The following is a 15,629-nucleotide window of genomic DNA, read 5'->3' on the forward strand; positions in this document are numbered from 1 at the left end:
TAACCACTGTGCGAACGTGCCGCCCAATAATATAGATAGAGTATTGTACTTCAGAATTTAAAACCGTAAATGTGCAGCATGCAATCCCTTATTAGTACCATTTTTCGGGGCAATCAAATTAGGTTGTTAATGGTATTAATTGTGGCTGAATATTTAATGCAATTTAATTAATTGGATCTCTTTAATGGTCTCTTGCACTTTGAAAGCACAATATTATTGGACTGCTACATGTGATAAAGGTGTAAGCTAATTGGTTAGTTCAGCGCATAAGGATTTTCTGGAAATGCAGTAAGCTAGTATTTGCAAAAGTCTTTATTGTACAGTACTTTAAAACAAACACTGAAACATTTTGAACCCTTTTGAGCCTACTTTTTCCACAGACTATGCAACATAATTTGTCCAGCCTATTTAATGTTATGAAGTAACACCTTGATCACCTAAGATAATCGAGGAAAATTAGAATGTTTTCCATCCCTATTTCTGCTGGGAAATCGGATCTGATTTTTTTCATTCCATTAAGGAATCTTGATTAAAGAGTACAGCTAGTAATACAGGATACCGCTAATGCTGTGGAAGTGTGTATTTGGACCTTGACATTTCCAAAAGTGAAAATGCATTTTTCCAATTATCTGAAATATTTCTGAATCACTAACCCATTTTTAGGGTTTGAGAGAGCTTTCTGGTGATGTGTTTTGTATGAATCATTTGTATTTGTGTAGGATGCCAGTTTAATGCTAGCATTTGATGCATAGTGTTTGTGCTGAAAGATCTGAACTGCCTAAGCTTGCTTGGTGCACTTGTCTGTGTATGTGCATGCTTAGGATCTTATTAGAAAAGTTATAGCGTTTCGGCATAGTTTTGTTGGTTTGAATTTGTTTTCATATATGAATTCCTATCCATTTCTGTAGTTGCAGTGTGGGATTGCTGCACTGCAAGAAGTATATTTTCAATAATTGTAGATGTCATTGGTATAGCGATCAAACCAGTCTGCTCATGCTTCAGTCTTGCTCAGTGTGGGGCAGGACTGCCCTCTGCTTATATTTAAACCAGTGTCCAGAGTGTGACTGTAATTGTGTTTTTCCACATTGTGACATGACTGCCTTTTCAGGCATGGCAAATTGATGATGTTAATGTACTTGCTTACAGCAATCTATTTTCAGTCCGTTGCTCCTTATTTCAATTTGAAATGTTATTTTTGAAGTGTTGCTGGCAATGCAATGGTATTTATCTAAAAGATAGAGGCAAATCAGGTGTGTTAAATACACAATAAATACAATTCCGAAAGGTTTGTACTCTTTTTTTTTTTAGCATGCATACAATGTAGTGACAATTTACAAAACCAGTTAAAACTGCCACGCTGATGAGAAAGAGTTTTTCCAAAAGGAACTAATTTTCCATGATCATTTATTTATCAGTTATATAGATTATTATTATAATGGTCTTGCTGGTTGGCGTTGCAAGTTACAATCTGGAGCTCATTCTATAAAGATTGTAATGGAGATTTATTTAAAAAGAGCTCACCACCTCATCATCTTCCATACATCTCTGGGAGATGAAATTTAATTGTGCAAAAGGCATGTTATTTCACATCTGAACCTAGACCATGTCAGCTGTTTAGTCTGCTGTGGATATTAATTTCACCTAGGAACCCTGGATAATGTTCCCTTTCTTTTCTTCCTCCCCTGCTGGCCATCAAGATGAATTGAAATTGCCTTCATAACTGGCTGACTTCAACTAATTCACTAGAATAAGATTGAGCTTGGGGTTTTCGAGACCCGTGTGCATTAGTACCACACAAAGAAGTGCATTTATACGCCAAGCTAATGAGCTTTAGATGTTTCTCATTTCCAGGCATGATATTGCTGTGCAAAAATCTGTCCTGATTTTACTCCACTCTCTGGATTGTAACATTTGAGAAGCTGCAGATCTTAGTCAGTTTTCCAGCTAAAAACATTATTTTACTTCATATGCCATAGGCTATCCAATGAGATGCGAATAAATTCATAGGAATGATTATTCAGTAAGACTGTAAAATTACATGACTTTGCTATTCCTTCACAATAATACAGGTTGCTGTCTTTTTCTTGCTCTGAATTGTATTTGTTTTAAAATGCTAGAATGTTGCTTTGTTGCCTTTAAATTTTGAAACAACAGGATTTTATTTGTAAGCTCTTTGCTATGAAGCGTTGACTATCGCAGTGCTTTTCCCTCATCACCAACTTTTACTCTTAATCCTACATGAGACAGACAAAAACTCAACAGAAAATGCTGGAAGTACGCGCGCAGGTTGCGGCAGCATCGGAGGAGAACAGAGTTAATGTTTGAAATCTGTGACCTTTCATTGGATCTGGGGAAAGTTAGCAATCTGAGATATGGTGGATGTTGGGAGAGATTGAATGACAGAAGAGTTAGTTTTCCAGGGCCAGAGAATGGTGATGGGGCAAGAAGAGAAATACAAGATTTGCCTAGAGTAGGTGTGCTGCTGTCTGAAAGAAAAAAAAACGGAACAAGCAAATAGGAAACAAATGGAGTAGAGATCGTGATCCGCAATTATTGCACTCCATGTTGAATCTGGAAGGCCCTGAACTGCCTAATCAAAAGATAAGGGTGCTGTTCCTTAAGGTTGCATTGAGCTTCAGTGGAACACTGCAGCAGGCCGAGGCAGAGATGTCAGTGTGAGCCATACGTGGAATTAAAATGACAGATCGCCCTGGAGCAAGCTTGTACACTGAATGGAGCTGTTATGCAAACCGGTCACCCAATCTGTGTTTGGTCTCCCCAATGTGGAGGAGACCACAATGTAAGCAGCAAATACAGTACTTATAAGTTGAAAGAAGTACACCTATATTGCTGCTTCATCTGGTAGCTGTGTGTGGGGCCTTGGACGGTCAGGAGTTAAAAGGGCAGATGTGTTCCATTTCCTGTGTTTGCAGTGGAATGGTACTGGGCAAAGGGAATGCGGATCACCAGGGTATCACAGAGGGAAGGGTCCCTTTGGAATGCTGAAAGGGGCAGGGAAATGTGTTCAGTGGTGGCATCACTCTGCCAGTGGTGGAAAATGATCTGTGGAATATGGAGGCTGATGGGGTGGAAGGTGAGGATTAAGGGAATGCTATTGTTCTGGGATGGAGGGGAAGAGGAGAGCGCAGAACTGCGGTACATCAGTAGTTTAAAAAAAAAATTTAGAGTACCCAATTATTTTTTTTCCCAATTGTGGGGGTGAAACCAAGACACGTGGAGAATGTGCAAACTCCACACAGACAGCACCCCGCGGCTGGGATCAAACCCAGGTCCTCAGTGCTGTAGGCAGCAGTGCTAACCACTGTGCTCCCCATCAGTACAGATGTGACAGAAACAGAGACCAAGAGAATGGAATAGAATCCTTACAAGGGGTGTCGGGTGTGAGGAAGTGTACTCAAGGTAGAGGTTGGAGTCAGTGGGCTTATAATGTTTATTAGTTGATAGCCTATTATTGCCAGAAATGGAGACCGAGAAGTCAGACATGGACCATGTGAAACTGAGAGAAGGGTGGAAGTTAAAAACAATGGGGATAAAAACAGGCATTTGCCACTTGCATTTCCTTGTAGTAGATGCAAGTTTAATAAAACTTCAGTTGATTTTAGCAATGATCATCTTTCACTTAAGCAGACAATTTTCACTTAAGCAGACAAGATTTACACTGAGGGGCCTGCATTCTCAGGGCTGTGAACACGAAAACTGAAACCTTCAGATACTTGGGCAGTATCTTTTCTCCCTTCATGCTGGGCTGGATAAGATGAGCCATATTACACCTTGTTAGAATTCTATGCGTTACAAAGCTGATCATCCACCACGTGTTCTGATACTAGTGTTGTCAGTAAGATGGAGATGTGAGTCACTGTCTGCTGTTCCATCTTCTATGGTGTCGGGCTATCTATATTTGGATTTCTGAAACCTCGGTTGCTGATTTTTCCATCAATTACAAAACAACTGTTTGGAGTTGTACTAGTTCTTCTTTGGGGGGGGGGGGGGGGAAGAGGAGAGAGGAAAGAGAAAATCTCACGATTGCCAAGTTTGGGATGAGCTCCAATTTAGAGAGGATGGGAACTGGGATGCTCCGAGCTTTGGAATAATTAGGTCTAGAGACTACAAAAGCCAGAATTAGGTTTTCAGTAAGCTGGGATAGGATGTGGAGTGATTTTGCAGAGAGGTATAACTAGGCAATCTTGATTATGGAGATGATACGGGATTTTGAACAGACTCGTTCAGCAGTGTAAGGGATGGAATCGATGAAGACATGGAGTGTGCAGCAGGAGCTAACGACAATGGACTTAGTCTTCCATTGTTTGATTGGAGGAAATTTAGCATAACCAGGATTGGATATGAGCAGTCGACTAACCCAGATGGTGAAAGATGTTATCAGCTGACATGTGGAATGTAAGATATAACGACTGATCAACTCTGTCAAAGGATATGAAGAGCTGCTGCAACATTAGAAGTCAGTATCATTTGTGACTTTGATTAGGGCTGCGGCAGAAACCTGATTGGAGTGAAGAAAGACTGGCATTCATTATGGAGGTGACAAGTTTAAGGACTTGAGGAGAGAGGTTGGGGTTATAGTTTGCAAGGATACAGATGAAGATGTTTTGAGGAATTGATGGTTGATTTGAAAGGGAGTGAAGGTGGTAGCTGAGGATAGGCCAACGTTCTCAACTAACTGGTACCAGGGCGAATAGTTGGCATAGGCTTTTTTTAAAAAAAACTTGCAGCTTGAATGTGTGATGGGCTAAAATGCACCTACTGTTAGAGCCAGGGGATCTTGAACAATGACACCGAGATCAAGGAGGCAAAGAATGACAATGTAAAACCACAAGTTGTGGAGGACAGGACCATGATGAGGAGCTGCTAACCCAAGAGCCACGTTAAAAGTTTTCAAAACTGGATTATTTTTAAAAAGGAAAATATTCACACCTAATGGAACAGCCAACTTTAATGGTTTATGGTTAGTATGTCACAGTTCAAGTAAATCATACATTTGTAACTAAAACATTACAGGCAGTAGCTACTTTATTCTTGAAACATTTATACCAAAAATATGTCACTATTTACAATGCAGCAGGATTAGTTTTGGACTTCTCAAACAGTTTCCAAACTGCATATGTCAATGGATCCATGGGTCTGAAGAGCACTCTTGGTTAACTTGGATAGGTTGAGCACATCTTAAAAAAAAGCACAAGGATGATTAGAGATTCAAATACTGAATTGAGTTGAGTACAAAAAGTTTTAAAACAACAAATACAATTAAAACAATTGGATTCTCGCTTCCATTGTCGATCTGGACTAAAAAGTGCACATTAGAAAATAACATACCAATTGTCGAAATAAAAATTGAGCTTGCAGACTAAAATATCCCCATCTAAGCGACACAATCAATCTCCTTAAGTACTTATACTGTCTGTATACTGCAATCCTCAGACAACATGGTTTTGTGAATTTGACAAGTGTATTGCAGTTTTTTGAGAATGTATCAATAGAAGTTTTTAAAAATTCATTTACAGAATGAGGGCATTGCTAGCTAGGCCAGCATTTATTGCCCATCCCCAATTGCTCTTGAACAAGTGGCTTGCTGGGCCATTTAACAACAACAACATTGCTGTGGGTCTGGAGTCAAATGTAGGCAGATTTCCTTCCCTAAGGGACAACAGGGAACCAGATGTATTTAGATTTCCAAGAGGCAATTTAATAAGATGCCACATATGATACTATACAAGAGTTTGTGATATTGAAAGTGATCAGATTAGCGTGGCTAGAGGGATTGGCTAATTAAAGGAAACAGTTGGGATAAATAGGCCATTTTCAGGTTATCAAATTAACGAATGGAGTGTCACACGGTTCTGGGGCCTCAATTATTCACAATCTACATTAATGGGTTGGGTGAAGGGACTGACTGCATTGCAGCCAAATTTGTTGCTGATACAAAGAGGTAGAAAAGAAAGTTGCTCAAGAGGATAGAAAGAAAGAGTCTTCAGGAGGGACATAGATGTGGGAACTTGCGAGGTTGTCCAAATTATCAGAAAGAATAGAAAAGCAAAATATAATTTAAAGGCAGACTGCAGAATGCTTGAGCACAGAGGGATCTAGGTGCCCTTGCACATTAATCAGTTAACATGCAGGTACAGCAAGAAATTAGGAAGACAAATGGAGTTTGGTTTTATTCTTTCACAGGATGTGGTGCCGTGGGCTAAGCTAGCATTTATTGCCTTTGGGAAAGTGGTGGTGAGCAGCCTTCTTGAACTGCTGCTGTCCATGTGGTGTAGTTAAACCCACAGGGCTTTATAAGAGTTCAGGATTTTGACCCAGAGACAGTGAAGGAATGGAGATATAGTTTCAAATCAGGATGGTGTGTGGCTTGGAGGGGACTTGCAAGTGGTGGTGTTCCCATGCATCTGCTGCCTTTGTCCTAGGTAGTAGAGCTCATGGGTCTGGAAGGTGCTGTTGAAAGAGCCTTAGCAAGTTGCTGCAGTGCATCTTCTAGATGGTACACACTGCTGCCATTGTGTATGGGTGGTGGAGGAGTGGATGTTGAAGGTGGTGGGCACAGTGTCAATCACACATGGTGCTTTGTCGAGCTGCTTGACTGGAGTTACACTTCACACACCCGACTTGGAGATGGTGGACAGGCTTTGGGGTTAAAACGAGTTGCTCACTACAGAATATTCAGCCTCTGACCTGCTCATGTATTTTTTCACAGAGGTGTTGCTGGTTAGGCAGGCATTTTAGTGCCCATCCCTAGTTGTCTTTGAGCAAGTGGTAGCGAGAGCGGAGAAGGCTGGTGCAGTTCAGGTTCTGGTCAATGATAAACCCCCCTAGTATATTAATAGTGGGGGGGATTCAGCAAAGGTAATACCACTGAATGTCATGGGGAGATGGTTGGATTCTCTTGTTGAAGATGGTCAGTGCTTGCTTGGCCTTAACCATTTTATCAGGCCAATCCTGAAAATTGAGACTTGGACTGCTTCAATATTAGGTACAAATGGCACTAATCATTGTGTAATCAGTGAACTTACCACTTTCAATTTTGTGATGGAGGCACGATCATGTTGAATCAGCTGAAGATAGTTGGGCCTAGGCTACTACCCTGAGGAACTCCTACAGCAATGGTCTGGAGCTGGGATGATTGAGCTCCGACAACTACGTTCCTATGTGCTACGTATGACAAACCAGGAGAATTTTCTCCCTGATTACTAGTGTTCAAGCTCTTTTGTTAATGTTTGGACTAAGACTGTACTGTGGTCAGGAGCGGAATAGCCCTGGCAGAAACCTAAATGGTCGGTGAACAGGTTATGGATAGCATTGCAGCTGAGCCCTTCCATCATGGACACGGGTACAGTTTTGTACCTGTACATAAGCAGCTCCAAGAACTTTCACTTAGCTAATTCAGAGGATCACAGGTTTGCCTTATGAAAGAATTGAGTAGATTGGGCCTATACGCATTGCCATTTAGAAGAATGGAATGTGATATTGGAACATAGATTCTGAGGGGACAGTGAGTAGGCTTGGTTAACACCCATGACAGCACCTGTCATTGGTTCACAATGACCCAGCTCAAATGCTCCTTAAGCAGGGAACAGTCCAAGTGAAACTTCCCCTATCTGGGTGTGCAGCCCTACCCCATAGGTGAACCTCGGAGTTGAAATGTGTTTTGTTATTGTACAAAGGTGAACAATTCGACAACCTCCAAATTCCAGGTGGAGATGACAGTGGAATATATTAGTGCCCAAACAAATTATTTCTCTTCATATTTCAAATGGAAACATTTTATAGCTGGACAGTTACTTTTTAAATTGGCAGTTTTATGGTTTCCACTTGTAATTTGTCTGTAATGTGTGTTTCCCCATAATATAAAAAACAGAACAAATATGAAGTGGCTTTCAGCTAACACCAGCAAAGAAGTTTAGGGTTTGGCAGATGTTGCAGCCACAGTGGAATTTAATAGATTTATGTTCTGTAAATTGCCATCAATAGCGCTTTACTACCACCACATGACATTCTATATCAGACACAGGCAACGCACAGGTTATTAACGTTGATCCAGTCTACAGTAAACTTCTAAATGCATCAAGCAGAGGACAGACTGGCGGATTGTCGGTGATAACAGGACTGACCCATCTAGGGACACCCAACATAGTTTCAAACCAATCGGGCATCTACCTGGTCAGCATCAGAATTCCCAGGTTCTAAAAGACATACTTACCCACTAACTATTGCTGGCCAGAGTCTGGAAACCATCACCTCTTAGGAACAGTGGCCACTGCTGGTACTGTGGGTAGAACAGGATAATAGGATAGGAAGCCCTGGAACTATGGTAGGTGGTGCAGGCTCACCCATGCCAGTGAGGCAAACAAGGGTGTCCAATCAGGAGCCCTCCCCACCCCCACAAGGAGGTATCAGGGTATGCCTGGCACCCCGCCCACTTCCCCACTGATTACAATACCAGCAGAGGCTGACTGAAGGCCCAAATGCCCTTTATTGGTCACAAGGGCCTCAGTTGAACTCTGGGAAAGAAGGCTAACCTCAACCCTTCCTACTCCAAATGTAATCAAGGCTAGTGGGTGGATTAAATTCCACACCAGATGTAATCAAAAAAAGAGTGTAGGGTGGGGTGGGTGTTGCTGGTAGGAGTCAAAGCCATCCTGCTCAGTGGTGAGAGGGGCAGCTTAAAATTCCCCACACAATCTACACCCGAAACAGGCCATTAAACTCATTTATGCTCTACACAAATCTCTTCCGACTCTATTTCATCCATCCAACCCCATCAGCATTTCATTCTATTCCTTCATATGCCTATCCAGCTTCACCTCAACTTGTCATAATGAGTTTCACACACCATATGAACTTTCCCCTGAATTCCCTATTTGATTATCTTTTATCTCTGTTTTGGTCTCCTATCTTGTCTGTTTATCCTATCAACTAATGTCAAATAGTTTTAAAAATTGACCTGTTTGACATAAGAAAAGAAATATTAACTTAAAGCGATTTAACTTGGCTTCAACGGTCCTTTAATTGGGGGGGGGGGGGGGGGTGCAGTGGTTTGATATCTCAGATTTTGCACCATTAGTAAGTTGGCATAGAGGTACACCTCATTTAAATTAGACTTGAACAGAAGGCAGGTTTCTGTGATAGTAAGCAGGAGAGATAGAAACAATGCTTAATATTCACAACAGTTGAGGGGGAATAATGTTAATAATCTATTTGAAGAGAATTAATCCGATCCTTCAGAGTCACTATAAATGCATAATTTCACTGGGGGGGGGGAAACACTTGGGATTTTCCTGCCCTGCCTGCTCCAGGAACTTCCGGTCCTGCCACATTTCCCTGCCAGATCATGCCCCGCCAAGGCTGGAAAATCCACGCCAAAAGTTTTTCTATTGATTTTTCATCCCTTTGCTCAAATTTCTAACCTATGACATGCATTGTACTTTCAAAGTTAATTTTAGTTTAACATGGAGCAACATGCATCATCCAGGGTTTTGTACTGGATGTTAAAATACTCATGATTCTAAAAAAAAACTTACCACTGTGTTAATTTCTGATGGACCTAGCTGCCGTTCCAATTCACCAAACTCTTCCACAGACATGGGGAGAAGATTTTCGGTTGACAGCAGTCGAGAGGGATGACTGAAAAACAATCGAGATAATTTATCAAAGGTGCATCTTGTGAGACAAAGGAATTACTAAGTACTTATTTGGCTGTTGTTTACTCCACGTTACATACAGTAGGGTCACACAAAGTGATGAGATAAAGGACTATTAATCTTAGAGGGATTATAGATCAAAAGAGCAGCAAAAACACTCCTATTTTTCAAAATATGGCTCTTTTACCACATCTGATCTGAAAGGTGACACCTCTGACAGTACAATATGCACCCTTTTTGAAGAATTAAGGGTTATGGTGTTCGGGCCGGAAAGTGGAGCAGAGTCCACAAAAGATCAGCCATGATCTCATTGAATGGTGGAGCAGGCTCGAGGGGCCAGGTGGCCTACTCCTAGTTCTCATGTCATGTTCAATACTTAATTACTATACCAGTCTAAATTATATGCTCAAATTCCTAGAGTTGGGCATGAACCTACATCCTACTAAATTATCGGTGTACTACAACAGAGCTCCAGCTAAAAGAAATACATTGAAGCTCACAAATTCTATTCTCCGATGTGGTTTGCCTATTGCTGCTGTAAATTTCACAGAGTCAACTTTGACTGTTAGGTAAATGGGAAAACTGGATTCTTACATTACACTGCAGGAGCTGATGTCATAAAGGACTACAGGAGAGAAGGCCATTGGCCCATCATGTCTGCAATAGCAATTCACCTAGTCCCACACCCTGCCGTAACCCCATAGCCCTGCAAGCTTATTCATATAGTTATTCAACACTTTCTTGAAAGCCTTGATCAAAACTGCCTCTACCCCACACACAGTGCACTTCAGATCCTAGCCATTTGCTGTGCAAGCTATTCCTCGTCACTGTTGCTGATTTTGCCAATCGCCTTAATTAGTGTCCACTGGTTCTCGATCCTCCTCTCGTCTACTCTGTTCAGAACCCTCATGATTTTGAGTACCTCTAAATCTGCTCTTCTCCAAGAAAACAGACCCAACCCTTCCAATTTATCTATGCAAAAGTTCCTCATCCCTGGAACCATTTAATGCCTTCACATTCTTCCCAAATGTCATGCACAGAACAAGACGCAATACTCCATTTGAGTTTGAACCAGCATTTTATAAAGCTTTATCACAACTTCACTTGCTTTTGTACACTGTACCCATATTGCTGAAGGCCAGAATCTCCTATGCTTCATTAAACACTTTCTCAACCTGTCCTGCCACCTTCATAATTGTGCTTCAATCAACCTTTGAAAGTCCAGTACAACCTCAACTCTTAAAATAGTTTTGGATTTCTGTCCTACATTTATTTATGTTGAATGAGTCAGAGAGAGGTTTTCTAGAACAATATGTTGAGGAACCAACTAGAGAACAGGCCTCTTTGGACTGTGGGAGGAAACCGGAGCACCCGGAGGAAACCTACACACACAAGGGGAGGATGTGCAGACTCCGCACAGACAGTGACCCAAGCCGGAATCGAACCTGGGACCCTGGAACTGTGAAGCAATTGTGCTACCCACAATGCTACCGTGCTGCCCCTTCCTGGTTATAGTCATTCAAATCTGCCAACTTGCTTACCTCAGTACCACTTTCTTGCCTGGCACTGAATCCACTGTTCATGGAAGCAGAATTCTTGCCACACTGCACCACCCACCTCAACCCTAGCCTGTTCTCCGTTCAACCACAGGCCTTTAGGGCTACAAGATTTTAAAAATCAGTAAATGAGTGGCAAAATGTCAATGTGCTAAAACATTGGATCACCAGCTATTGACTTTTAATTCAATATGAATTTAAAACAAAAATCAAATGGAACATTGAAATATGGTATAAACCAACACAGTAGTATTTTTTTCTTTTCTTTCTCCTGCCTTCCCATACCCAGAATGGCAAATAGTCCGAACAGATGGAACGGTGATTCAATTGTACTTCTTTCAACTTAGTATACTCTATTCTCTGCTCACAACGTGGTCTGTTGTACATGGGTAATACTGGTCAATTGATGGCTTTGCTAAACTCTTTGAGTCCACAAGCTTAAGTTTAAGCTTTCACTGTCTTCTCAGCAACTCTTGTCATCACCCTCCTACTGTATGCATCTCGTGTTTTGATTAGGCATTTTAGAGCCTTCAGGATGCAACATAGATTTAAAGAACTCAAATGTCGAGTCACTGCTTCCGTTTTATTTGGATCAACATTTTTAAAAAAAATATATAAATTTCGAGTATCCAATTTTTTTTTGTTCCAATTAAGGGGCAATTTAGTGTGGCCAATCCACCTAACCCACGCAGACACGGGGAGAATGTGCAAACTCCACACGGACAGTGGCCCAGGGCCGGGATTTGAACTTGGGTCCTCAGTGTTGCAGTACCAGTGCTAACCACTGCACCATGTGCTGCCCCTATTTGGACCAACGTTGTTGATAATTATTTTGCTATTGCCATTTACAGCTCCTCCAGACCCATTTGTTTTCTTTCTCCACACCTGCCCCCCCAATTACCACCCTGTCACAGACATTCCCCTTTGTTTTTTTCCTCCCATCTTTCCTAGTCTCTAAATATAACCTCAAACTCCACCTCCAGTTCGGATGAAAGGTCAGTAACCTGAAAACAGCTTTTGCAATATTTTCTGGTTTTCTTTCACTAATTTCACTTATGCTGGCAAGAGAGTAAAATGTCGAAAACTTATGCACTGCCCTGCTTATTTTTAGTAGATGTATTGAAGACACTGTACTGACAGTGACTCATTGGAAGTAAATTACCATTAGTTCAATGTGCTTTAAAATATTAATATCTATTGGAAATTTAAATATTTGACTATATCCTCCCACAGTACAAAGATGGGCAGGTTAGATTATAAATTGGCCTTGCTAAATTGCCCCTTAAGTGTCCAAAAGGTTTGGATGGGTTATGGGAATAGGGTGGAGGTGCAGGCTTGGATGGGGTGCGCTTTCCAGGGGCCAGTGCAGATTGGATGGACTGAATTGCCTCCTTCTGCAATGTAAATTCTACATTCTACGCGTCCAGCGCTGTAATCTTGTCGAGACCATGGGAGGAATACATTTTTACTCACTGAAAAAGCTCATTTAACAGCTTGTGGTCAGTACACATGTTGAACGAACGACCATTGGAGACACTGATGGAATCTTTTCACTGCTAAAACAATAGCTCGACCTTCCTTGTCCAACTGTGAATACCCCTTTTCAGCCTCAGCATTCTAGATTAAAAACCCAGGAGTTTTTCCAGACTGGCCCTCCATTACACATCATAGGGTGAGGTATCACATGACAGAATAAGTTCAGTGTGGATCAAAATGGACTAGCAGATTTTATTGCAGCAGCGCATACACACCGTTGAAAGCGTTCTTCTGTGCCCTAGATCAGTATTTTTCAAACTTTTTTTCCAGGGACTCATTTAAAAAAAAAATTTTTTTTAAATATATTTTATTCAACTTTTTCGGCCAAACAAAACAGTACAAAGGTTTTTCCCCTTTTTACAACAAAACAATATAAATAACCGTGACCGTATTTTAACAAATAAATAAATATATAAACTAAATGGCAACTGCCATAAGAAAAATAATAGCTCTCCCAAATAATAAAATCAGCAATTCAATATACATAACCAAGTACCAATATCTTTACAAAAACACCCCTGAGGACCCACTTGAGCCCCCCCCCTCCGAGCCCTCCCCTCTCTTCCCCCCCCCCCGGGTTGCTGCTGTTACCTTCCCATTTCCTTTATCGTTCTGAGAGGTAGTTAATGAACGGTTGCCACCGCCTGGTGAACCCCTGAGCCGAACCCCTTAGTGCAAACTTTATCCGTTCCAGTTTTATAAACCCTACCATGTCGTTTATCCAGGTCTCCACGCCCGGAGGCTTGGCTTCCTTCCACATAAGCAGTATCCTTCGCCGGGCTACTAGGGACGCAAAGGCCAAAACATCAGCCTCTCTCGCCTCCTGCACTCCCGGCTCTTCTGCAACCCCGAATATAGCCAGCCCCCAGCCTGGCTCGACCCGGATCCCCACCACCTTTGAAAGCACCTTCGCCACCCCCACCCTGAACCCCTGCAGTGCCGGGCATGACCAAAACATGTGGGTGTGGTTTGCTGGGCTTCTCGAGCATCTCCCACACCTATCCTCTACCCCGAAAAATTTACTGAGCCTTGCTCCGGTCATATGTGCCCTGTGCAAAACCTTAAATTGTATCAGGCTAAGCCTGGCACACGAGGACGAAGAGTTTACCCTACGTAGGGCATCTGCCCACAGCCCCTCTTCAATCTCTTCCCCCAGCTCTTCCTCCCATTTTCCCTTCAGCTCATCCACCATGTTCTCCCCCTCGTCTCTCATTTCGCTGTATATATCTGACACCCTACCATCCCCCACCCATGTCCCTGAGATCACTATCCTGAATCTCCTGCGTCGGGAGCTGCGGGAATTCCCTCACCTGTTGCCTCGCAAAAGCCCTCAGTTGCATGTATCGAAATTCATTCCCTTGGGGCAACCCATATTTTTCCGTCAGCGCTCCCAGACTCGCAAACGTCCCGTCCAGGAACAGATCCCTCAGTTGCACAATCCCAGCTCTCTGCCATGCTCCAAATCGCCCATCTATTCTCCCCGGGACAAACCTATGATTATTTCTTATCGGGGACCGCACCGAGGCTCCAGTCATTCCCCTATGCCGTCTCCACTGCCCCAAAATTTTCAGTGTTGCCACCACCACTGGACTTGTGGTGTATTTCTTCGGGGAGAACGGCAGCGGTGCCGTCACCAGTGCTTGTAGGCTGGTTCCTTTCCACGCCGCTCCCTCCCCTTCTCCCATCCACTTACACACCATTGAAATATTGGCGGCCCAATAGTACTCACTTAAGCTCGGTAGTGCCAGTCCCCCCCTCTCCCTGCAAGAACCCCCTTCTCACTCTCGGGGTCTTCCCAGCCCACACAACTCATGACGCTTTTCTCGATCTTCTTGAAAAAAAGCCTTAGTGACCATCACCGGGAGGCACTGAAACACAAAAAGGAATCTCGGGAGGACTACCATTTTGACCGCCTGCACCCTCCCCACAAGTGACAGGGGCACCATGTCCCATCTCTTAAAATCCTCCTCCATCTGTTCCACCAATCGTGTTAAATTAAGCCTATGTAAGGTTCCCCAACTCCTGGCTATCTGGATCCCCAAGTACCGGAAATCCCTTGTTACCCTCCTCAGCGGTAAATCCTCTATTCCCCTGCTCTGCTCCCCCGGATGTACCACAAACAACTCACTCTTCCCCATGTTCTATTTGTACCCCGCGAATTCCCCAAGCGTCTGCATTATCTTGGGCATCCCCTCCACTGGGTCCGCAACATACAGCAGTAAATCATCTGCATACAATGATACCCGGTGTTCTTCTCCTCCCCTGAGTACTCCCCTCCACTTCCTGGAGCCCCTCAGTGCTATGGCCAGGGGCTCAATTACCAATGCAAATAGTAACGGAGACAGGACACCCCTGCCTCGTCCCTCTAAAAAGACGGAAGTAGTCAGACCTCTGCCTGTTCGTGATCACACTCGCCACCGGGGCCCTATATAGCAGCTGTACCCATCCAATGAACCCTTCACCAAAACCAAATCTCCTCAACACTTCCCACAAGTAGTCCCACTCCACCCTGTCAAATGCTTTCTCGGCATCCATCGCCACCGCTATCTCCGCCTCGCCCTCTGGTAGGGGCATCATCATCACCCCTAGCAGCCTCCGTATGTTCGTGTTCAGCTGTCTCCCCTTAACAAACCCAGTTTGATCCTCATGGACCACCCCTGGGACACAATCCTCTATCCTCGTCGCCATTACCTTGGCCAGGAACTTAGCATCTACATTCAAAAGGGAAATGGGCCTGTAGGACCCACGCTGCAGCGGGTCTTTATCGTTCTTCAAAAGTAACGATATTGTCGCCTCCGACATAGTCGGGGGCAACTTCCCCCTTTCCCTGGCCTCATTAAAGGTTCTCGTCAAAAGCGGGGCC

General features: G+C 43.1%; 1 protein-coding gene across 1 annotated transcript in view; it reads right to left on the bottom strand.

Moving 5' to 3' along the window:
• Positions 1–4,951: 4,951 nt before the first annotated feature.
• The window catches only part of LOC140392808 (signal transducer and activator of transcription 1-alpha/beta-like), a 58,898-nt gene continuing 48,220 nt past the window's right edge, over positions 4,952–15,629 (bottom strand). The window contains 2 exon segments of the mRNA XM_072478467.1: positions 4,952–5,198; positions 9,555–9,657. Of these exon segments, the coding sequence (XP_072334568.1) occupies positions 5,175–5,198; positions 9,555–9,657 (127 nt within the window). The 3' untranslated portion in view covers positions 4,952–5,174.

This window comes from Scyliorhinus torazame, chromosome 2, assembly GCF_047496885.1.
Source record: "Scyliorhinus torazame isolate Kashiwa2021f chromosome 2, sScyTor2.1, whole genome shotgun sequence".
Classification (NCBI taxonomy): domain Eukaryota; kingdom Metazoa; phylum Chordata; class Chondrichthyes; order Carcharhiniformes; family Scyliorhinidae; genus Scyliorhinus; species Scyliorhinus torazame.